Genomic DNA, 23,842 nt, shown 5'->3' on the forward strand with positions numbered 1-23,842 from the left:
AATTTATTTAATTTGACTGATTTCCTTATATGAACTGTAACTCAGTAAAATCTTTGAAATTGTTGCATGTTGCATTTATATTGTTGTTTAGTATACTTTATTTTTCCAGGAACAACTTCAGTTGATCAGAGATGTGATGACCCACCTCAACCATGTATTGTAGGCCCAACAGAGTAAATATAGACTATGCACATTCACAACATCAACAATACTACATACAGTAAGGTTTGTGCAGTGGGGCTTGGAGCATATCTAAACATCTTGGTGAAAAGTGAGTATTTAATTAGTTTTATTAGACCTACTATTTCAGAGGTGAATGCTGAAGCAATTGCCATGACATGGGGCCCCTATGCCCAATCACACAAATCAAGTAAAGAAGGCTTTATGAACGGAAAAAAATAACAACTAATCATGACACATGCCAATTGTTATCATATGGATTTTCCAAAATGCCTCTTCTTTTGAGGGTACATTTAATTAGGCTAAATTGCTGGAATTTGCATTAGGAATATGTGCATACAGATACTAAAATCAAACACACATTTTATCTAATTATTTTATTCATAATATGAGTCCAAAAATAGTAACACATGATTAGTATAGAATGGCAGGTAGCCTAGCAGTTAAGAGTGTTGGGCCAGGAACCAAAAGGTTGCCGGTTTGAATCCCCAAGACAACTAGGCGAACAACCTGTCAATGTGCCCTTGAGCAAGGTCCATAACCCTAGTTGCTCTGGATAAGAGTGTCTGCTTAATTACTAAAATGTAATTATATGTTCAGCAAACATTTTTTTCAGGAAAAAAACAAACACTTAATCAATGACATGTGGATTAATAAAGAAAAAAAAATCTGGTAATATTTATATTTTCCATTCAAATGTATACATTACTTGCATTTGTTCTACATTATCATTAAAATGCCACAAAGAGTGTTTCCATTAGTTACCACACCCAAAGTGGCTATATGGTAAAAAGGGCTTTTCAGTCTTAACTTAAGGTTGGGGTTAAGTATAAGGTTAGCTGTTTGGTTAAAGTGAAGGTCAAGGTTAGGTTTAAAATCCAATTTTAAGAAAATAAATGGTAGAAATGGGCAGGGTTTTGGACTTTGGGGCTGTGGTAACGACCCAGAAAGACCATTGACGAAGGAAAACGTCCAACCCTAACATCCTAACCCCTATCCTACCCTCAACTATAAACCTTTCCTAACCGTACCGTAACCATTTTTAAACGTCAACTTCAATGGGGGTGTGGACGTTCCAAGGATCCAGAGTAGCACAGACCCTGAAAAAAAGCTCTTGCAAGGGAAGTGACGTTCCCGTGTCGTCAGATCTGTGTTGATGTTTTGTGGGGAATGGAGAGCTTGGAGGACGGGAAGAGGGAGACGGTTTGTTATTGTTCAACTAGCTAGCTATCCCCAGAAAACAAAGCCAATAACAGATGATATCGATATATTTTGTAACCTAAGTGTTTAAGGTCGAATATTGCACAAAAACGGACGGCCTTAACGGCAAAGTAGGCCTACTAGCTACATTCTGGAAAGAAGGAATCGTCACCCCGTTGACCCCCTCCCTAACAGACAACCATGACGATTCTTCCGAAGAAGAAGCCGAACTCGAGTGTCGGTGTTTCGGACCACCCGGACGAGACTGACAGAAGGAGTGGCTCTGACCCACATCAACATCCACACGGAGGTCGTACAGGTGCAAGACCGAGGGCCTCGCCGCCACCATGGTCCTATCAAGCCGCTCCACCTTCGACAAGGGAGGATAGACGGAACGAAGCTAGCTCTCGGCCGCAGCAGGCCTCTCCCCCTCCCGTGGTTTCAGGGTCTCCTGTTGGACCTGGGGATGGTAATGGGACTGGAGGAATACCATGCGTTGCTGGGACACGCGGAGAACTGTCAGGCAGCGTTGGTTGTGGTGGGGGAATTGGAAGTTGTTGCTCGGGGCCTGGTCTGAGTAAAAGGCGACGACAAGCAACCTGCTCTGGGGTGGCCGGTGGTGGAACACCCGGCGTAGCTGGAGGTGGCGGTGGAGGTCCTAGTGCTGATTCGGAGGAAGGTGCGGGTTACAACAGTGAAGATGAATACGAGAACGCATCGAGACTGCAGTCTGAGGACCCAGCGACAGTGGAGCAGGTAATGCTGTGTAAAATGTAGTTCATTAGTTCAGCTCATGGCCTCCAGGGTGACCACTACCTTCGTCCCGCAACTAGCCATTTAATTGCAAAATGAAGCAATTACCAGTAGCACATTGGTTTTAAATGGGCGTTCTAGAAATGACCAGTTTGGGAGTAGCGGTTAAAATTTATATGTTTTGAATGTCACTAGTTATCTGCTTTTTCCATCCAGGTCTGTTCTGTCAACCACATCAATTCAGGCGTCATCTAAAATGGAATGTGAAAGTATTCAAAGTTTGGAGAAATAATGAGCTAGCTAGTTTTTTGTTGTATGCCAGTCATTTGTTTTTATTACATAGCAGGTGTCATAATGCAGCACCTTTTCATTAAGCCTTATCATTATAGACAGTCTCTGCAGGATGTGAACACTATCAGCGTCACAAACAATGGAGCAAATGCATCCCATTCTTTTTTCACATGCAAATAGCAGTTTGTTTGCTCTACTGCTAGTCAATAAATGGCATTAGGCTACAGGATAGCAATAGATCTGGCTAAATATGATGTGGTAGCATTAAAAGCTAGTGTAGGCAAACAAGTAATATTCATCCATTAAAAAAGAGGGCTACGCTAAAATGAAATTTACAGATTGTACAGTTGCTCAAAGATCTCAAATAAGTGTATTCCTGAAATTCATCATAGCTTCTTATTCTGACTGAATTTTCATCATTATGAACATATCTAGGCTGTTTATTATTTTAATTGTACCTTTATTTAACCAGACAAGTCAGTTAAGAACAAATTCTTATTTTCAATGACGGCCTAGGAACAGTGGGTTAACTGCCTGTTCAGGGGCAGGACGACAGATCAGTGACAAATGAGGGATGCTATTTAATAAACCAGGAATTTTCAGTTGTTCTAGCATCCGCAGAAAGTAGGCCTATTTAATTGTTCAATCAGCAATAGTAAGCCTACTTCTCCTTTTCAGTGGTCATGTCCATTATTGATATACCTAGTCCTATTTGATTCTTCAAGAATCAAAATGCCATGAACACACTCATGAACTTAGTACAGCTGTCTTACTCCATCATAACCCAAAATATTGGCAAAGTTTGTTTTACACAATTGTTTATAAACAATGTATTTTAAAAACCATGTAGCCTAGGCCTCTGCTTTTAAAAATGATTAAATAATTGCAATAGGTTACACATCGATTTGTATAAGGTGAATAGACTAAGCCAAGGCCTTGTTTAATAGGCCTACTCATACGGTTGGCTTTGAAGACATTTGAGGATATTTGTATTTTACCTCTCGATAAGAAAAGGACAAACTTAATACTACAACTTGTCATTAATGAATTAGCCTACATAAGTTGGAAACAAACATGTTAATGTAATGGTGTGGTAAACAAGGATTTTCTTTAATTCAGTTGGACGTAGGCTTGGCAGATATACCATTTCGACCATATACCGGGGGATTTTAAATTACCGACCAATTACCGACGATTTTCAATACTGTTTTTTGCGGAGGTCGGGGGCATCCCTGCCTCACAGGGGCAGTGGGGATGCGTGCTATGCCACTGTTTATAACTATAAGTTAAGTATAACTATAAGAAATCTAAGATGTCAAATAAATGATATCTAGTTCAGGGTTCCAGCGACACACTTGGTTTGCTAACTTGCTAGCGAAGTGTCTAGATGTTGTGATCAAGCTTCATGGTTACAGCAGAGACATTCAATCCCCTCCTGGATCAAGATCCCTATTACCTAAATTGTTTTGTGCAGGTTTTGTAAAAATAGCTCTCGTTGTGTGCACTTTCGGTAATATCGTATACCCCGGTATGACGTGTGAAAATCTGGATATTGCCAGTGGTGGAAAAATTACTCAATTGTCATACTTTAGTAAAAGTAAAGATACCTTGATAGAAAATGATTAAAGTGAAAGTCACCCAGTAAACCCTACTTGAGTAAAAGTCAAAAAGTATTTGGTTTTAAATATACTTAAGTATCAAAAGTAAATAGAATTGCAAAAAATGTACTGAAGTATTAAAAGTATAAATACTTTCAAATTCCTTATATTAAGCAAACCAGAAGGTTACATTTTCTAGGTACTTTTTTATTGACGGATAGCCAGGGGCGCACTCCAACACTCAGACATAATTTACAAACAAACAAGCATTTGTGTTTAGTGAGTCCGCCAGATCAGAGGCAGTAGGGATGAGCAGGGATGTTCTCTGGATAAGTGTGTGAATTGGATCATTTTCCTGTCAAAATGTAAATAGAACTTTTGGGTGTCAGGGAAAATGTATGGAGTAAAAAGTACATTATTTTGTTTAGGAATTTGGTCAAATAAAAGTTGCCAAAAATATAAATAGTAAAGCACAGATACCCCCCAAAAACGACTTAAGTACTACTTTAAAGTATTTTTACTTTAGTACTTTACACCACTGGATATCGCTCAACCCTATTTGGACGAAATTATTCAATGATTTGAGAAATTTTGGGCTGTTACCCATCTAGAGGGCGTCAACCTCACACCTTGCTGGCACACAGGTCTGCTTTAATGTCATTGGAGACTTTGTAAACAAATGTGTAGCTAAAACTCTATTTTAGCCTAATCTGCACTCTTGAAATGTTATTCCGAAAATACTTCAACAAGCTCACTTGAGACGTTAATGTAAGGTTGCCTCCTATGGTAGTCGGATAGACCTGCCTGTATAACCCACTGCATTGAATTACAGATGTTCTATTTCTCTCAGCAGGAGCACTGGTTTGAGAAAGCGCTTGGGGAAAAGAAAGGCTTCGTCATTAAAAAAATGAAAGAGGACGGAGCATGTCTCTTCAGAGCTGTCGGTAAGTGGACAGCCTTCTCATTTGCCCTCCAGTGGACCCAGGCCTTGTCTTTGAACTCGATCAATCCAACATAAAACCTGCAGCAAAGATGTGCTGATCATTTGTTAAACCTTTATTTGACCAGGGAGTCATACTGAGACCAAGGTCTCTTTTACAGAAGAGCCCTGAATTACAAAAATTACTAAACTGCATCAAATACGAAATGCAAGCGGAAACTAAACACGGTCATAAATAAACAAAAACATTAATCAGTAATAAGGTCCTCAATCACCAGTCTAAATTGCTCTAGAGGCACCGAAACGGCAAATCAAATGTATTTATAAAGCCCTTTTACGTTACCGGATGTCACCAAGTGCTATACAGAAACCCAGCCTAAAACTCCAAACAGCAAGCAATGCAGATGTAGAAGCAAATTTAAGAGAAATACAGTGCAAAAAACCCCTAAAAGCTGATTTACCTAACTCAGTGGAGACTGAAGGAATTTACAGAGTTAGCCATCCCTGAGACTGGATGTGGTAATTCATATGTTTTAAGATTATTAATGATGTAAGGTACAGTGGTAGTTTTTGTAAAAGGGCTTTATAAATAAAGAAATTAATGAATCGACCTACACAATGTCAAAGATTACCAACCTACTTTCTGGTAAAGAATGCAGTGATGTGAAATGTGGAAAGAATTTTGAAAGAATGTCAGTAATGGACTCCATGGAGGAGCTTGAATGTTATGTACACTTTTTTGACATTGGTATCGTTAGCCTGCATTTTGTCTACCAGACATTGAACTAAATCAAGGTATAATTTGGTAAAGAGCAATGCCAACTAATTTCCGTTTATGACACTAGATGGCGCTACTTTATCATAGTGGATTCAATGACGCTGTGACTGTATGAACCCTGTCAAAAAGCACAGGGCAATTTTAATGCTTCTAGTTCATGTGTTTTTTTAAAATGAATTACTTATGTATACTATTTCTTGACCCAAAAAACGTTGTTTAGGCCTACTTGTAAGGTTTTCATTTTTGTCATTATTTTGTCGCATTTCTTCATGAATTGTTGTGAAAAAATGCATTGTTTCCCTGAATGTGTTCTGTCGATTGAGCATACCCATGACCTGGCCACCTGCAGGTGTCAGAACGGACTGAGAATGGCTCCTCTTAACTGGGTCTCATACCTTTTGTTATTACCCTTAGGCAAGGATGGAAACCACATTCATATTGACCTACATCTATGAATTCACACCAGTTACATTTCTCTTCACACTCCCAGTACTTCTTGTATGAAATCAATCCATTCCCAAACAATTGGGATAGTTGAACAAGAATGGGGTTATATAAGAGCAGTCCTGAAATGAGGCTAGTGCTTTCCCTTCAGCCAGGTGCTCAAAAAGTCTGGCCTAGTTTCTTCTCACTCCATGGGAAAACATTACACTAAATTATTTGGGAATCGGAAGGAGGTTTGTTATTTTAGTTTAAAGCCTTCAGGTTTTTGCCTTTGTTTTTCTGGTTAATATTTTTATTTGATCTGGATACAGGCCTAGCTAAAGAGAAGATTTAAACAGTAAAACAACCTGTATTCTTATGCATCAACTGTGTGTGCTTTACAACTGTTTACATATCACTCAACTGAATGAGGGTTATTGTAATGTTGCATTCTTCCTCTCCCAGCAATACCCAACCACAATACCTAAAGCACTCTCTTCTTAAACATAATACAGCTCTTTTAGTCACCTCACTTAAAACTAGGGTTCTCAGAGGAAGTCATGAAGGTCTCCATTCGCTTCAGTGTAAAGTTTTACCTTAAACTAGTTTCATTTCATAGAAATGAATTTCGCCATCAACGTGTAACAATAATACACAGACGACATGCTGGTGGGTTTTTCTACATCAGTGGTGTGAATGTGAGTTGTATTTGACGGTAATTCACCCCTGTCCACACCTGATGTGTTGTGGGGATTTCTCAATGCTGTACTTTCTGCTTTGGTTTCAGATGTGGCCAGATCACATTTAGTGTTCCTGAGAGAAAGCATTGGCCTATCTAACCCACAACACACTGTTTGTAAACTGGTATATCTCCCCCTGTCCACTGAATATAATTTACCTAGATGTTTAAAGACCTAGTATCATTCATTACTGACTTCTGAACTGTGATGTATTATGGCTTAACTAAGCTAAGCTACAGTGCAAAAAATATATAAATGCAACAATTTCAAAGATTTTACTGAGTTATAGTTCACATAAGGAAATCAGTCAATTTTAAATAAATTCATTAGGGCCTAATCTATGGATTTTACATAACTGGGAATACAGATAAGCATCTGTAGGTCACAGATACCTTTAAAAAAAATGTTGGGGTGTGGATCAGAAAACCATTCAGTATCTGGTGTGACCACCATTTGCCTCATGCAGCACGACACATGTACTTTCCATAGAGTTGGTCTGTTTGTTGATTGTGGTCTGTAGAATGTTGTCCCACTCCTCTTCAATGGCAGTGCGAAGTTGCTGGATATTGGCGGGAACTGGAACACGCTGTCGTACACCTCAATCCAGAGCATCCCAAACATGCTGAGTGGGTATACAGGCCATGGAAGAACTGGGACATTTTCAGCTTCTAGGAATTGTGTACAGATCCTTGCACCATGGGGCTGTGCATTATCATGCTGAAACATGACGTGATGGCGGGAGATAAATGGCACGACAATGGACCTCAAGATCTCGCCATGGTATCAAATTGCCATTGATTAAATGCAATGGCAATACTGCACATTTAAAAAAAATCAAATTAGTGACATTTTATTGTCCCCAGCACAAGGTGCACCTGTGTAATGATCATGCTGTTTAATCAGCTTCTTGATATGTCACACCTGTCAGGTGGATGGATTATCTTGGCAACGGAGAAATGCTCACTTACTGGGATTTAACAAATTTGTGCACAACATTTGAGAGAAATAAGCTTTTTGTGCATATGGAAAAGATTGTGGATCTTTTATTTCAGCTCATGGAACATGGGACCAACACTTTACATGTTGCGTTTATATTTTTGTTCAGTATATATTAGGCAATATATTTACATATTTTTTTAAAGACTATCCTAAATACCCTCACTCCTCCTTTCATTCATTTGAGATTTTCAGTCACTTTGTTCCCTTTCCTTGCTCTGTTGGCAGAGAATAATGCATAGCGGAAATCGACTTGACATTAGAGCTGTGTGGAAACTTTGTGTGGAAATGTGGGAGTGGGCCACTCTAACCCAGGCAGCTAATCACCTGGTCAACCATCTAGGTTATCTGTTAATATTTTCCTGACACAGGCGCCAGAATAATAGAACTTCATTGGTATTGTTTTGGTTGATACATTTAATTGATATCCGTGAGATTAAAATGGTTAATGGGGCATTCCACGAAAATAGTGATATTTTAAGTAGAAATAGTGCACCAATGTTGAATTTTAAAAGCCTTTTATATTAAAACAAAGTTCTCTTTTACTTTAGATAACATGGAGAATTCAATCAATCAGATTTGTAATATTAATAAAGACTTTTTAAAGTGCACCCTCTGTGACTTCTAGGAAGACTTTAACCCACTTAATCCACACCGTTTTCACCATCATTGTAAAGTCCTAGTTATTTTGTTGCATTTCTGAAGATCATTATTTATTTAATGTGATTAGTGATTCATTTACGTCTGTCCCTCATTATAAAGTCAATCCTGTTCTGTGAACTGAACTCTTGTTTTAATATGGTGGTGGAGCAGAACATGTCAACCCTGTTACCATAGATGGACAGGTTCCAAATGTTAATACATTTTTGGGGGTGAAGCTTGCATTCAATTGCAACTCCTTGTTGCACGCAACAAGCTTCCATTCCTCCTGTCACAAGGGGATTCATGACTGATTTAAGATGAGATCGTCAACCCTGTTAGTTTTATTTGGCACTTAATAGGCAATTACTGTAGTAATTCCTTTTCCCTTTTAACCTGCTGAAATTAGAACGTGTTTTTTATTAAGTTCAACAGCTCTTTATGACAGAATGTTAAAAAAATAATTAAACATGTAAACACTTCTCAAAATGCACTGAATTGGTGCAATGACCCTAATATTGAGAGGACTTATTGGAGAAATGAATTGTCACTGTCTTTCTCTCATCAATATCCAGCCTGTTTTGTGATAATTGGTTGGTAGTAGGACACTTGTGCAAAAGGAGCTCTAGTCTAGACCCTTTGTGCTTTTGATCCCTACCCTTTCTTGATTAACAGACTGGAACGCACACTGCCAATGAGCCAGAACTAACAGTCCCTGCCTAGCACTTATCATTCCCAGGACTATCTCTTCTCTACACAGCCCAATTCCACTAACTATTATTAAAACACTTTTTTTTTGTGTGTGTGCCTAAGATACAAACAAAAGTTAGTATGTTTTTGTTCGTTGCCAATCGCACAAGATAATCAAATATCAATCAAATATGTCTGACAGTTCACATACCATGGAGCATTGCTTTGATCAGAATGTCCTACTAATTCTATTGCCATGGTTTCATACCAATTAACATTCCAGCAGTATTCTCGCCAACCTTGTGGCATTCTCAGGTATGAGTGATACTATGACTAGTCACAATCCTATACGGTCTGTAAGTAGGAATGTGAATTACACATTAACATGCCAGGGCTGAAACAAGTTAAACCTGTGTGTGTGGAGACTGTAGGTCATCTCATTTCTCAGGTGTGTGTATGAACCTGTCGGAGAAAGCCTTCAATTATGCAAAACACATTCCAGCTGCATGTGACTCTGGGTTGTGTCTAACGGGTTGTGTTCAATGTTTCTCTGTCTGTGGTAGTAAACAAAATGATTGAGATGATTTCTGTCTGGCATCCAGAGAAAAGACAGGTGTGAGTTAACATGTCCTTTGTTTGTGTTTTACACTGTGAATGTATTTTTGTTTATCATTGTCTGTCCATGAATCCAAAACATGGATACTTGCTGCACAACAACAATGATGTCATCCAGAGAACCAGGCTTGATTGATAGACCCATGACAACATTGATGGGTTCCCCTCCATTAGGACCCTGCAGGGCCTGTATATTGCTGCTATCATTTAGGCCTTAGTTATTGACTTCTGTGCAGTCCTCTCCCCAGTCCTTTGATTTCATTGTGCGTTAAGGTGCGGTTGAAATTCCTTACCGACAATGTTGACACGGTAACGGGGTCTCCTCTAAGGAAAAGAGTCGTGTGCATTGTCATGGTGTTTAATAAGCCCAGAGGGGCTTTAAAATAGTCCAAACTTCTTGAAGAAAGTTCTTAAAGAAAGTTCCAAATCCACATAGCCTAAATTAAGTTTATGACTGGTCTCTCTGTTTTACAAAATGTATTAACAACTTGGCCTACAATCTGAGGTAGAAGCCAGTTAATATATTTTCTTTGCTAAGTGAGTGAGTGTCCCAGGAGGCTCAGGATTTGTACCTGCGACTCCCCAAGCCACTGAACACGCAGCCTGAAGGCTGACAAGAGCATCTGGATATTATGCTCTCACATTTTCATAGTAATAAAATGACTGGCATGAAGGCTACTGGCTGAGCTTTGATAACATTGAAGCTGCTCCACTAAGGATCTCATTGTATTTGTCTATTCAAAAAACCTAGAGCAAAGTTTGAAGCTAAACTGGAGTTAAGATTTTCTGTGGTGCATTCCAAAGACGTCGATCATTGTGTTGACCCTGTGCTTCTTCCAGGCCTCAGGACTACACATTTCATAAGGATCACTAAACACTACCCATGTAACCGGTCAGGACAGCACATTTGGTGGCCTTTGACCTTTCACAGTGAGGTCATGAGCGAAGCTAGTTGTACCTGTGTAAATGAAACTTCAACTGGCAAGATCTTCTTCTTTTTTTTTGCGAGAGAAAAATAAACACTTATCTTAATTTTGTATGTGAAGGCACACTGTACTGGTGAACTTAGATATGGTGCCCTTTGGCTTAATTACTGTTACAGTGAGTCTACACATTTTCGTCTGTCTGGTCTGAAAAACCAGAGTTTTGCAATAATCCCAACCAGCATAGACGACTGTCTGAAAAATTGAGAAAGATTGGAGATCACCCCCCACTAACATTTTGAAATGTTACCCCAGAGTCAGTCTGAACAGAGTACACTTCATGATCTTAAGCCATACTATGATTCAGAAGTGATGCTAATCTTAAGTAATAATTGTTAATTTGGACTTTTTGAAGTTCACACATTGCTCACTTTGCCCTTTTGCCCAATTGCACATTGCTCTTATGAGTTGCAATAGTACAGACAACACACACCCACACACACAACACGTGGGACCCCCCCCCCCCCACACACACACAACACGTGGGACCCCCCCCACACACACACACACGCTGGGTTTAGTAATTCAGAGCTAGTAAGTTTGAACTTTTCCATATTGAAATGCTTCTGAACTGTTAGATGAAGGTGAAGACAGTTAGAGATAAAGGGGTGTAATGACAGAATAAGCCCTTACAATTGAGGCATTAAGAAATCTTTCATCCAGTTTTAGGCCTAGCAGCCTGATTGAGGAAGTCTAATTTGGGTAAGAATTACACTGAAGCGAGCATTGGGGCCGCAGTGTAATTTTAGCTCAAAAGATTAGACTGTAGTAGGTAGGCCTTATCTGTGATTAGATGTTGAATGCAGTTGACATAGGTAGGGGGCTATTGATCTGTTTATGTTTAAAGAGCAAAGTTCAAGTTGGAGATGTCCGGTCAAATACAACAGGTCACTGGAACCTGGCAGTATCATTGTCAAATAGGTTACACTGCTCTGCCTTTGACTGTGACAGTGGTGTTCATCTCTTCCAGGATCATTCAGTGGGTCAGTATTCAGTAGCAAAATATCAACAATGGTAGCCATGATTCACCTGCATCTGACTGGCTGGGCTACCTTACCCTAAAACGTTCTAGTTCTTTTGTATGTCCACTCAACTGTGGTATCTGAAATGGTATGAATACAGGGCTGTTCATAGCATTCAATATCTGCTCTCAACTCATCTTCTTGAGTTGATTCTGCCCTCAGCCCTTATTACTTTGTTTCCTGGCCAGAGTAGCGTGAGTGAAGCAGTCTCTAAGGATCTTTTAGTAGCATGTCTTATTACAGCCTACTCCAAAACTGTTTTGAGTTGGCAAAACACTGCAGACTGTGGGTTTTTTCTATCTTTCCACAACTCCCTGCATGAAGACACAATGGGAGCAACGTCAGGCCTTGCCGATATGATTCCAGTGAAGAGCAGATTTCTTTATTCACGTGCTTGTTCTCCATTGACGGGTGACTTAAGAGTAATTTATGCATCATTTAGATAAACTTTATCAACCGTTGACAGACCAGCAGGGTAGGAACCGAACTAATCTGCCTGTCTCTAGTTCTGCATAGAGCCCTGCCCCTTTCTTAGAAATGCACTCATTGGTTACTTACCAGCATTGCATTATCGCTTGGTTATAGAATAGTATGCATGTGGTTTCTGGTTCTCTGTGTGGTGTTGGTCTCTTCTTGTGAAATGTAGCCTATCTATTCAGCTCTTTTCTCAGTAATCTTGCACATAGAATTTCTTCCTCTTCCGTTTTTCTCGTCAGTCTCCTCCTCATTGACCAGTTGCCTGGTCATGTTTTCTGACAGGCATCAAACCCCAGTTCATCATATTCACCAACCCTACCCATAGAACACTGATGGGTTGCTTTGGTGGGATATTCTTGGTACAATATCTCAGATTGTTCTGGCAATTCTCACATAGAAACTTCATTGGGAGGAAGAATGTTTTTTACATTTTACATTTGTATTACTATTTTTTCTGTTTTTATCATGATGAAAGTCATCATGATGACCCTGTGATCTGTACATGATACATCCTGGTGTCACTATAGTTCTTATATGGAGTATGTCTAGATTCTGAAATACACATTTACACATGAATTTATTCAACATGAATGATATATCTCAGACTACCCATTTTTAGAGGTTTTGTTTAGAACAATATGCTCTACAAGTACATCTCATTTCCGGAGTGGGCTCTGCAAATTCCGAAGTTCTAATCCATTTTATGAGCACCGTAAATGGTGGGCATGTGCCGAGTACTCGGACAAAACCAGTATCGTAACTGATATGAATTTTCCGAATATGATTATGACACAAGTCTATTTTTTTTATTTTTTTATTGTCCATGATCGGAAGAAGAACAAAAAAACTATTTCAGCTGCCAACACACATCTCTCTTTCATTCAAACAGTGTGAAGCACTGTGTGTGCTAAATGACTGTTGGCTATTTCTTCTGTCTGTAAAGAAACGGGCGGGGTATCGGTTGAGCCTGTTGCAACGATTGGATTATAACATATGCCGCTCTTCCTCTGCTCTCATTCCCAAGACAGACACGTGACGATCTCTTTAACTCACTTACTCATCTCCAAACATAATTTATGAATCTGTAGCTAGTCATTGTTGTTCAATCTACAACTGAGGAGTGCTTCATTCTCTAATAAAGCCCTTTTGTGGGGGAAAACTCATTCTGATTTGCTCCTCTGTCAAGTGAAACAATACATGGGTCAAGTGAATTCACCGACTTTCATCTAAATCTGTGTCTGGATTAAATGCAGGCAGTAGTAGCCAGCCATGCATTAAGCTATTTATTAGCCAATTTCGTTGATAATTGAATTGGACTAAGTAAGTAAATGATGTGCATTTTCATCTGTCAGGGTAATGTACTTTTGCAACTCAATATTAGGAAGGTCTTCTTAATGTTTGCTATACTCGGGTGTGCATTCTATGGTCAAAATGGGGCATATCATTATAAGTACCAGAGAACTCACTCTGAAGTTTGAAGACTATATTCTTCCACAAAAGAACAAACAAGTTAAATCAAAAAGAGTTGTTTTATGATATTCATACTAATAGTTGTAATGTTGAATAAATTAATGTGTATTTCAGAATGTATGTTGGAGCCCACTATAAGGCAGGGGTCACCGGTCAATCTTCAAGGCATTCCTAGTTGATCACCAAACATTTCTGTTGAAAAGCCAACGATAAAGGAGTTGATAAAAGGCTTGCGCTCTTTTTGAAATGTTATTTGTGTTGTGTTGGCGGTAGGTGCACTTGATTCAGAAGCCCTGGGTAAGCAAAGTGTTCCTATTTTGAACCATTTATTTTGTCTGAAAAGACTCCACTTACCCAGTGGACTGGGAGATCTGTGGCTAAATGAAGTGCTCCTACTGCCCTGGCCAATTGGATAGCTCATATCACCGTCCCAACAGAGCTTCCACAACCCCGGCCAGAGCAAAGTTTGATACTAACTAACTAACTAACTAAGATTTAATAACTTTCAAAACCATGACCACAGAGAGACTCTCAAAGAATACAGCAAAGAGCTTCTGTATTTTATGAGTGAGTTCATATTAAAAAATGGGTTCATTTCTGTCAACACTGTTCTTTTTCACCACTATCACAAAACATAAAACATGCTTCTCACTACTTCCACTCACGCTGCAATGAATCAGTAGCCAAGAGTATCCATAGTCCTGCGTTGTTATTATTATTATTATTATTAGCAGCAGCTCGTCCTGTCTATTTTAATAGCGAGGAATATTTCACTTTATTTGGTCATAGGAACAACATGAATTTGTGCATGAGGCACATGCGGTGCGACTAGAGTTCACCATCAGGTGGAAGACGCTTTCCCCTCTCTCTGGTCAGTCTCACCATAGGAAGGAGAGAGCAGGGACCGTGCTTCTGCCCGCCCTTCCGCTGAGACTAATGTCGTGTTCAAGACAACTGGGAACTCAGAGGGGGGGCGGGATCCGACTGGGGGAAAATGGTTTTGAACGGTCATCCAACTCGGGAATTCAATGTCGGAAACTCTGGCATCTTTCTAGACCTCCGACTTGGAAGATCACTGACGTCATGATTTGACCTTGTTAATTTTCAGTTGTCTTGCAAGCACCATGACCATTAGATGCAGGTACCATCACTCCATTAAAATAAAAAAAGATAATTATTTAAATTTAGTGCTACACCAACTGATCTATTTTGTAATCAAAGCTTGAGTTTTGAAATATGGTTTGAGAAGAACAATATTGTGTGGCCAGGCATATAGCCAATATGCTGTGATAATGTATTAGGCCTAATGCACAAACCTTATTCACATAGAACTGTTTTATTAGGTTAATAGTAATAAATAAATAAAAATGTAAGTTATGTTTAAGAAAAATCTGAGCGGTAGATCTCTGCTTGCTTTTTGACTGAGAAAGTGATCTTGACTCAGAAAAGGTTGGTGTCCACTGCTATAAGGAATATAATGACACTAAGATATCTGTATCGTGTACAGTTCACAGATCAGAGGGTCTTACAGGAGGCATGTACAGGTCTAAAAAGGGCTTAAAATGGCCACTTTCATCATGGATTTTCTAAAAAATGGTTTGTGATACAAATGTAATGTAACTTCTAATGAAGTTTCTATGTGAGAATTGCCAGAATAATCTGAGATACCAGCCCCTTTGTACTCTTCATTGATGATTTTTGTTATTTTAGAAAATGGCTGAAGGCTACATGACAAATCAACCACATAACTAAATGAGGTCCTAGCATCTGTTTTGTTCAGAACTGAAACGTGCAGTGGAAAGATCTCATGAGAATGGGATTTTTGGCAGATGAGTCAGATTTACACCAATGGGTTTGGGGGTAATCCCCATCTCAAACAGCCCTCCTACACCTGTCCAAGTCATACTTCACTGGAGTTCACTTGGTTCATAGACCATTACATCTCAACCTCATCAGGGGAATTGGGTACTGAAAGCAGTCAAACATGTGACTCGTCTCCTCTAGCCTAATTCTCCACCACTTCTGTAAAACCAGTAGGTCACAGGCTGCTGAATGATATTTAAACATCCATACATCTGAATTGTAGGACTATTTGTTTAAATCTGACTCTGTCTAGAGTGACAGTGAGGAACATGTTGAAGGTCAGGAAAACCACGAGCAGCTCATTCAGGCGTGTTGCTGAGGCATAATGACAAACTGGACCTGCCAGAAAATGTGCCCTCCATCCAACACTAGCCACTTGGAGTGTTGCCAGTGCCACATCTTGCCATGAGAACATTCAGTCACAAGGGAACTAGAATATTTTGTGCTAGTCATACACAAGCTTCAAAACACTTGTGTTTTTTAATATTGACATTTTGGAACTTACATTTTTCAAAGACTTTAATAACCACCCTTCAGGTTAAAACATTGAGGCTGTTTACTCTTTTTAGTTTGCATTATAGATATCTTTATTTAGTTAAAAAATGTTTGGTGGTGGGAAGTAAGATAGCTTTTACTGTTATTCTATTTCCATAACCATTTTTGCTAAATGTATTTCTGTTCCTGCCCTGGTTAAGCAGGTTGATGCTGAGAAAGAGGAAATTGACTAAGAGTTTCTCAGAATCTTTGCGGCTTACATTACCATGTGACTTGTCGGAATGAAGACTGAAACGGGTGCTCATTTGCATATTTTGCGCTGGTTGAGGAAAGGGGGGTCTGTGGAGAAGAAACCTTTTTAGTTTTGTTTACATATGTGGATCATACAAGTGACTCAACTCATCTCTCTATATAGATCACGTATAGCTGGGGATGCAACCACAGAGAAAGCCCGCCAAAATACCCCTTTATAGTCAATCTACCATCTTATGCATTCAAATGTGCAATACTGATGATAAAGCTTTTGCACCTGCTTTAATAAAATAGTCCGAAAGATTCATATTGATTACAGTACCAGTCAAAAGTTTGGACACACCTACTTATTCAAGGGTTTTTCTTTATTTTTTACTATTTTCTTCATTGTATAATAATAGTGATCAAAACTATGAAATGTAGTAACCAAAAAAAGTGTTGAAAAACTCTAAATATATTTTATATTTGAGATTCTTCAAAGTAGCCACCATTTGCCTTGATGACAGCTTTGCACACTCTTGGCATTCTCTCATCCAGCTTCATGGGGTAGTCACCTGGAATGCATTTCAATGAACAGGTGTGCCTTGTTAAAAGTTAATTTGTAGAATTTCTTACCTTAATGCATTTGAGCCAATCAGTTGTGTTGTGACAGGGTAGGGGTGGTATACAGAAGATAGCCCTATTTGGTAAAAGACCAAGTCCATATTATGGCAAGAACAGCTCAAATAAGCAGAGAAACGACAGTCCATCATTACCTTAAGCCGGGAGGGTCAGTTAATTAGGAAAATGTAATGAACTTTGAAAGTTTCTTCAGGTGCAGATGAAAAAACCATCAAGCGCTATGATGAAACTGGTTCTCATGAGGGACCGCCACAGGAAAGGAAGACCCAGAGTTACCTCTGCTGCAGAAGATAGGTTCATTAGAGTTACCAGCCTCAGAAATTGCAGCCCAAATAAATGCTTCACAGAGCTCAAGTAACAGACACATCTCAACATCAACTGTTCAGAGGAGATTCTGTGAATCAGGCCTTCATGGTCGAATTGCTGCAAAGGAACCACTACTGAAGGACACCAATAAGAATAAGAGACTTGCTTGGGCCAAGAAACACGAGTTATGGACATTAAACAGGTGGAAATCTGTCGTTTGGTCTGATGAGTTCAAATTTGAGATTTTTGATTCCAACTGCTGTGTCTTTGTGAGATGCAGAGTAGGTGAACGGATGATCTCTGCATGTGTAGTTCCTACCATGAAGCATGGAGGAGGAGGTGTGGGGATTTAGAATTCTAGGCACACTTAACCAGCATGGCTACCACAGCAATATGACATCCCATCTGGTTTGTGCTTAGTGGGACTATCATTTGTTTTTCAATAGGACAATGACCCAAGACCAAGAAGGAGCGTGATGGAGTGCTGCATCAGATGACCTGGCTCCATTGAAGAATCTCAAATATATTTAGATTTAACACTTTTTTGGGTTACTACATGATTCCATATGTGTTATTTCATAGTTTTGATGTCTCCACTATTATTCTACAATGTAGAAAATAGTAAAAAATTAAGAAAAACCCTTGAATGAGTAGGTGTGTCCAAATGTTTGACTGGTACTGTAAATGACATACAACTGCATTAATCGTACGTTGTTATACTTTGTCAGTCATATGCTACTTCATATGTATTCATTTGATCTAGGCTTCGTCAGAAAGATGTATGTTGCATTTTGTTGTAACACCTAATTCCCTCTTGTTTGCAGCTGATCAAGTATATGGAGACCAAGATATGCATGAAGTTGTCCGTAAACACTGCATGGACTACTTGGTAAGTTTTCTTCTTTCTTTGGTTACTAGGCAGATTTCACCTGTTGGGATTTTTCATAATGAAAATGTGTACTCTAATTTCAGACGAAAAATGCAGACTACTTTTCGAACTACGTGACAGAAGACTTCACCACGTACATCAACAGGAAGAGGAAAAACAACTGCCACGGGAACCATATCGAGATGCAGGCTATGGCAGAGATGTACAATCGACCAGTGGAAGTTTACCAGGAGGGCACAGGTGTGTTTTTCAGTAGTGGGCCATGCCAGGTGCATTGTTATCAGAGCTAATGGCCCTCTGGTAGGTCCTCTGTAACTCAGTCAGTAAAGCAATGGCGCTTGAGACGCCAGGGTAGTGGGTTCACACATACGTAAAGATTTTTGTAAGCATGACTAAGTTGCTTTGGATAAAAGTGACTGCTAAATAGCATATATTATTATTACTGTACACAGTTTGTAATTTTTGAGTTTTATGGCCTTTGATGTGTAGGCCTACTTGAAAGAGATTACTAATAGGTACACCTGTGAGTTATTGGACTGTTTTTCAAACAGGACTGACATTTTATTATTGATTAAAATCTAGACCATTTGGGCATTTGTGTTTTTAAATTGAATTTCTTCTGAATAAGTGTGGACATAGTAGTGCACTACATTGATCACGTAGTTCTGTTAACTTTTTTCCCCTCTCTTCCAGAACCAATCAACACGTTCCATGGCATTCATCAAAACAATGACGAACCAATCAGAGTCAGCTACCATCGTAACATTCACTACAACTCTGTGGTGAACCCCAACAAAGCGACAATTGGAGTAGGCCTTGGGCTTCCTGCTTTAAAACCAGGGGTGGGTACCTACATCTTGTCTATGGGATTTAACACTTAAGTGGGCAATATATCCTTGTGGTTGTTACATTACTAGAAAATAAAAACAGTATTTAGATGTATAAAACATGCCATTTGAGGTGTTATGTAGGCTCAGCTATAAGATACCTTGGTCTCAGCATGGCTCTCTGTCAGAATAAAGGTTAAATGTGTGTTCTGGAGAATTTCATTAGGTTCCCTTGATTCTAATTGATTCACCTTGATTCACCTTGGTTTACGATGCTAGAGATGTTGGCCCGGTTTACGACGGTGTGACTGTCTTCTTCCTGAGTGTGACTCAGTTGACCCCTCTGTCACGCTAAATGATTGTTTGAAAGCACTGTTGCCTAATCGTTGCTTTTCAGTGCATTGCCATGTTCCAGCTGGCAGCCTGCATTGCCTCTGAGTCACAGACGCATCTCACATTGCAGTGTCATTTCAGTGACGAGTAGTTTAAGTTGAGGTCATGATTATTGGTGATTTATTGACATTAACCAATTAGCAGCTGGCTAGCATTGCTGTTAGTGTTGTTATCTTTTCCTGTCTTAAACAGGTGGTTGTTATCAAATTTGACTAAGTTGATTAGCCACATAAACTTATAAAGGCTTTTTGGATGCTGCGTTGGTTGTGTAATAGTGCAATTGAAATCTTTCATAACTGAATCATTCGGAGATCTTGTGACTTTCCCCTGACGAAATGGATGACGTCCATGGGTCCATCCAGACACAGTCAGGCAGCCAGGCACACTCAGTCAGAGTGGAAAAGTGGGAGAGAGGTGACAGTCTTTGGGTCATCATAGCTTAAGATCCCTGCGAGACGGGAGCGTGTGGCTTGGAGTGTCCCACTTTCAGAACACATACACATCAAAGGAAGGGAGGCTGAGCTCAGAGAGGGGCAACATTCCACATGTCCCCGTCTCTCTGGAGGAGCCTATTAGCAGTACACTGTGCTGTTTGTGTTGAGATGCCTAATGATAACACTACCATGATCAACAAGCAGCGCATCATGGTGAATGACCCCACAGTAATTAGAAAACACTAGCCTGGGCTCCTTGGCCAGGAAAACCACTGTAGCACTCAACAGAATAGCTGTTTGTTGATGTATATTGTATTTATTGAAGATTCCTGTTTTGTGTTGTTATTGGTTGAATGTTGGCAGATGTTTGAGCCAGTTAGAAGTGACAGTGTTTTGATTACAACACATAAATGAGGATGGAGTCTTATCTACTTTTTAAATGTTTTACTTTCTAATTTGTAAAGGAAAAACATATTGTCTTAGTGTCATTGGTTGTCAGTAAACAGCTTCACATTGCGGTTGTCATGGAGTGCTAGCTAGATAACGGTGGTACTGTTGAGGTATCTTGGGTACTCAAAGTGCTTTAGAAGCACATCAGATGTTATCGGAAGGCCTAAGGAGTTATTGTTAGTAGGGACTTTGTGCATTGGTCTCATTCATCATATTGAGCAGGGCAGAGGACCATGACGTTATGGGGAACAGACTGTGCAGTTGGATTGTTCAGGCACTAAGGACATGTTGTCTTCCATGGGCGGAGCTCCTACATAGAGGGCCACACACCTAGCCATCTCCATTAAGCCTTAGATTAGGAAACGGGCATGCTTTCCCAGAAAGGCTAGAGGCAGTTTTTCCATTTGCTAAATTCTGAGTGTCCTGATTGTCTCTTACTAATGCGCGCATGGACAAAGATATCAAAGAGCTGGAGTCATTTCTAGACGGATAACGAAACATTCTCTTGATAGCCAGCAGACTAAACTTGTCAAATCTCCTTGATAAGGTGTGAAGGATCTAAAGAGTTTGTCTTTGTCGTTACACATTGTTACTTGGTCGTTACACATTGTCCCCTAGGCCTGGGAATTGCCGGGGACCTCATGATACGATATTATCACGATACTTAGGTGCCAATGCGATATGTAATGCTATTCTCATGATTCTATATGTGCATATTGCTCACCATATGTCTGCTACAGAGGGACAAGAGAGAGAGAGTGAGAAAAGAGAGTGAGGCACTCTCACAAGAGAGTGAGCCATGAGAAAATGAGTTTGGATCCCTATTTTAAAAATTTAGTTTTCATGCAGGCCCAGCCAACTAGTGCAAAAATGATATTGCCAATATGATATCATCAAAAATAATATCCCGATATGTAACTAACGATTTTTTTCAGTTTTATGTCCAGTTAGTGACCTCTGTCCTCTCCCTCCCTCCCAGCAGTATGTAGACCAGTCACTTATGAAGAACGCTATAAAGACCTCTGAGGAGTCATGGATCGAGCAGCAGATGCTGGAGGACAAGAAGAGAGCCACGGACTGGGAGGCCACCAACGAGGCCATTGAGGAGCAGGTGGCCAGGGAGTCCTACCTGCAGTGGCTCCAGGACCAAGAGAAGCAGGCACGCCAGGTGATAGAGAACTTGGAAGTACATGGCAGATTAAAGAGCAATTCAGTGACATCCTTCTTAGAAAGACAATAGTACCACATTTGGTTCATATGAATCTAGTGTCCAGTATTGAAGTGTTGCAGCAGCTGGCATGTGTTTTAATGAGGTCCATGTCTCCCTCTCCTCCCAGCCCCGAAAGGCTAGTGCCACCTGCAGCTCGGCCACCGCAGCATCTTCTAGTGGTCTGGAGGAGTGGAGTGCCCGCTCGCCCCGGCAGCGCAGCTCAGCTCCCTCACCGGAGAACACTGACCCCTCTCACTCAGACACAAGCAACAAGCCTCCCTCCCCTGCTGGGGCAGCCCACATGTCCAAGCCCCCTTCACCTTGTGCCCCAGGTTCGTCACTGTGACAAACCATCAGAAGTGTCATGAATCAACTGAGAGGGTTGTGAATCAAATGAACATTGGAATCATAGGGTTTCATCTTTGTCTCATGATGGGAATGTCTCTCTGCCCCCTACTCTAGGTCCCAGCAACCAGGCTTGTGTTGGGCCTGATAGACCCACCTCCTCTCTGAAGTCTCTGTACCCAGCCCTGGAGTACCGTGCTATCATGAAAGAAATGTCACCCACCGCCTTTGGTAAGATAATCACTTGCTCTTTCTTTACTTAAAGACTTACTCAATTGAATGCATTCAATTCAGTTGAAACAACTGTATTACTCCCCTTAGGGCAATTACTGCTGTTGTATGTTATGTTATTTATATGTTATTCATAGAATGGGTAGTATGTTCAGTTTGAGATGTAATATTTCGCTTGGGATAGTTTTCAACACTAGCCGCAATCCTTAACATAAGGCATATCAATCACAGTGTTCTAGACAGTGTTATTACACATCCTCTGTTGTGAAAGCACAGTGCTGTAGCTGATGCTGGACTGAAGACACTTGAATAACAACTTATGTATGCTAGAGATTAGTGGAAATTTTTGTTTTATTTTACATAACTTTCAAATGTTAATGATAGGATAGGTTACAGTGTATCATCAATGTTTATTTTCTATTCGATTTATTAGGATCCCCATTAGCCAACGCCAATGGCGAAAGCAAATCTTACTGGGTTCCGACACATAACGAAAAATACATTACAGACAAAATAATTTCAAATTTACATAATGTACATTTTAAAAAACTGTGTGCGCACCTATCAGATATACATACATGTAGCTTTAAAGTATTTGGGTCACCATAGGACATGTATTTTTTTAATGATCATTTCTCATGATGGTATATTCTATCGCTTAGCAACTCTGTATCTGAAAGGACAACAAACAGGAAATCAGAAGAAGAATTGTAAAAACGTAGAATAGTAGAAACATGAAACAAGGTTGTGGTGCCGGAGCAAAGCTGAAAGCGGATGCACTTAACCTGAAATTTCCTCCCTCTCATATTGGCTGGGTCGTGATTGGGTGCATATACTGCCACATTTGTATTTGTGTACAAGCTTTTTCAACCCAAACAAAATCTATGTTAACCACTGTCACTAATGTGCAGAATATAAACAGCAACTAACAATATTTTATAAACTAGTAATTCCAATACCCCTCTTGATTTCAAATAACTACCAGATTCTTTCCCCCCTCAAAATCCTCTTACATTAGAATGCTAGAATGTGTATTTTTCCCTTTCTCTATGGTGTAGGCTTAACAGACTGGGAGGATGATGAGATTCTGGCCTCAGTCTTGGCTGTTTCACAACAAGAGTACCTGGACAGCATGAAGAAGAACTCAATGCATAGAGAACCCTCTCCAGACAGCAGTTGATAAAGGGGATCAAGCACACACACAACATCCCCTGGAAGGAAGGTGGCAGAACGGGGAAAAATCCAAACGTCATCATGTAACCATCCAGTCTTCTCTCCTCCTTCTCCCTATCATCCATCTCTGCCTCTCCACACTTACCAATAAAGATCCAGCATAATCAGACTCCACCCCCTTCCTTTCTAATACCATAGACACCATCATTGGACTTATTTAGTTGCATGTTTAATTGAACACAACCAATATCATCATAGAAAACAAGAAGAAAAAATATATAAAAATGGTCATACTTATCCTCTTAATGATTGGTTAATATAAGTTTGTTTTATTTTCTTTTCTTGTTTGGGATGAAAATACTTTTTTTTTTCTTGGAATAAAAGAGGAAATCTTTCTGAAAAACAGCATTTTTGTGTATTTCTTTTTGCTATAACTGTACTTATTAATTTCATAGCCACTCGAAATGATATACACTTCTAAATATTGAATTGCATTTTACCTGAATAATTGATTGGATTTGTACATAACGAGTGCAATGGAATTACCATTTTTATGTG

At 39.7% G+C, this 23,842-nt stretch overlaps 1 protein-coding gene across 4 annotated transcripts; it reads left to right on the forward strand.

The window, feature by feature from the left end:
• The first annotated feature begins 1,310 nt into the window (after window positions 1–1,310).
• otud5a (OTU deubiquitinase 5a) lies at window positions 1,311–23,690 on the forward strand. 4 transcript variants are annotated; one of them, XM_020459067.2, is made up of 9 exons: window positions 1,311–2,136; window positions 4,873–4,966; window positions 18,157–18,221; window positions 18,305–18,461; window positions 18,915–19,063; window positions 21,308–21,493; window positions 21,663–21,867; window positions 21,998–22,111; window positions 23,170–23,690. In XM_020459067.2, the coding sequence occupies exons 1-9, from the start codon at window positions 1,582–1,584 to the stop codon at window positions 23,289–23,291; spliced, it is 1,647 nt and encodes a 548-aa protein (XP_020314656.1). In that variant the 5' UTR covers window positions 1,311–1,581; the 3' UTR covers window positions 23,292–23,690. The 4 variants fall into 4 exon arrangements, with proteins under 4 accessions (XP_020314656.1, XP_020314655.1, XP_020314657.1 ...); XM_020459066.2 differs by having other exon boundaries at window positions 1,313–2,136; window positions 21,305–21,493; XM_020459068.2 differs by having other exon boundaries at window positions 1,325–2,136; window positions 4,876–4,966; window positions 21,305–21,493.
• Window positions 23,691–23,842: the final 152 nt, after the last annotated feature.

Source organism: Oncorhynchus kisutch, linkage group LG24, assembly GCF_002021735.2.
Source record: "Oncorhynchus kisutch isolate 150728-3 linkage group LG24, Okis_V2, whole genome shotgun sequence".
Classification (NCBI taxonomy): domain Eukaryota; kingdom Metazoa; phylum Chordata; class Actinopteri; order Salmoniformes; family Salmonidae; genus Oncorhynchus; species Oncorhynchus kisutch.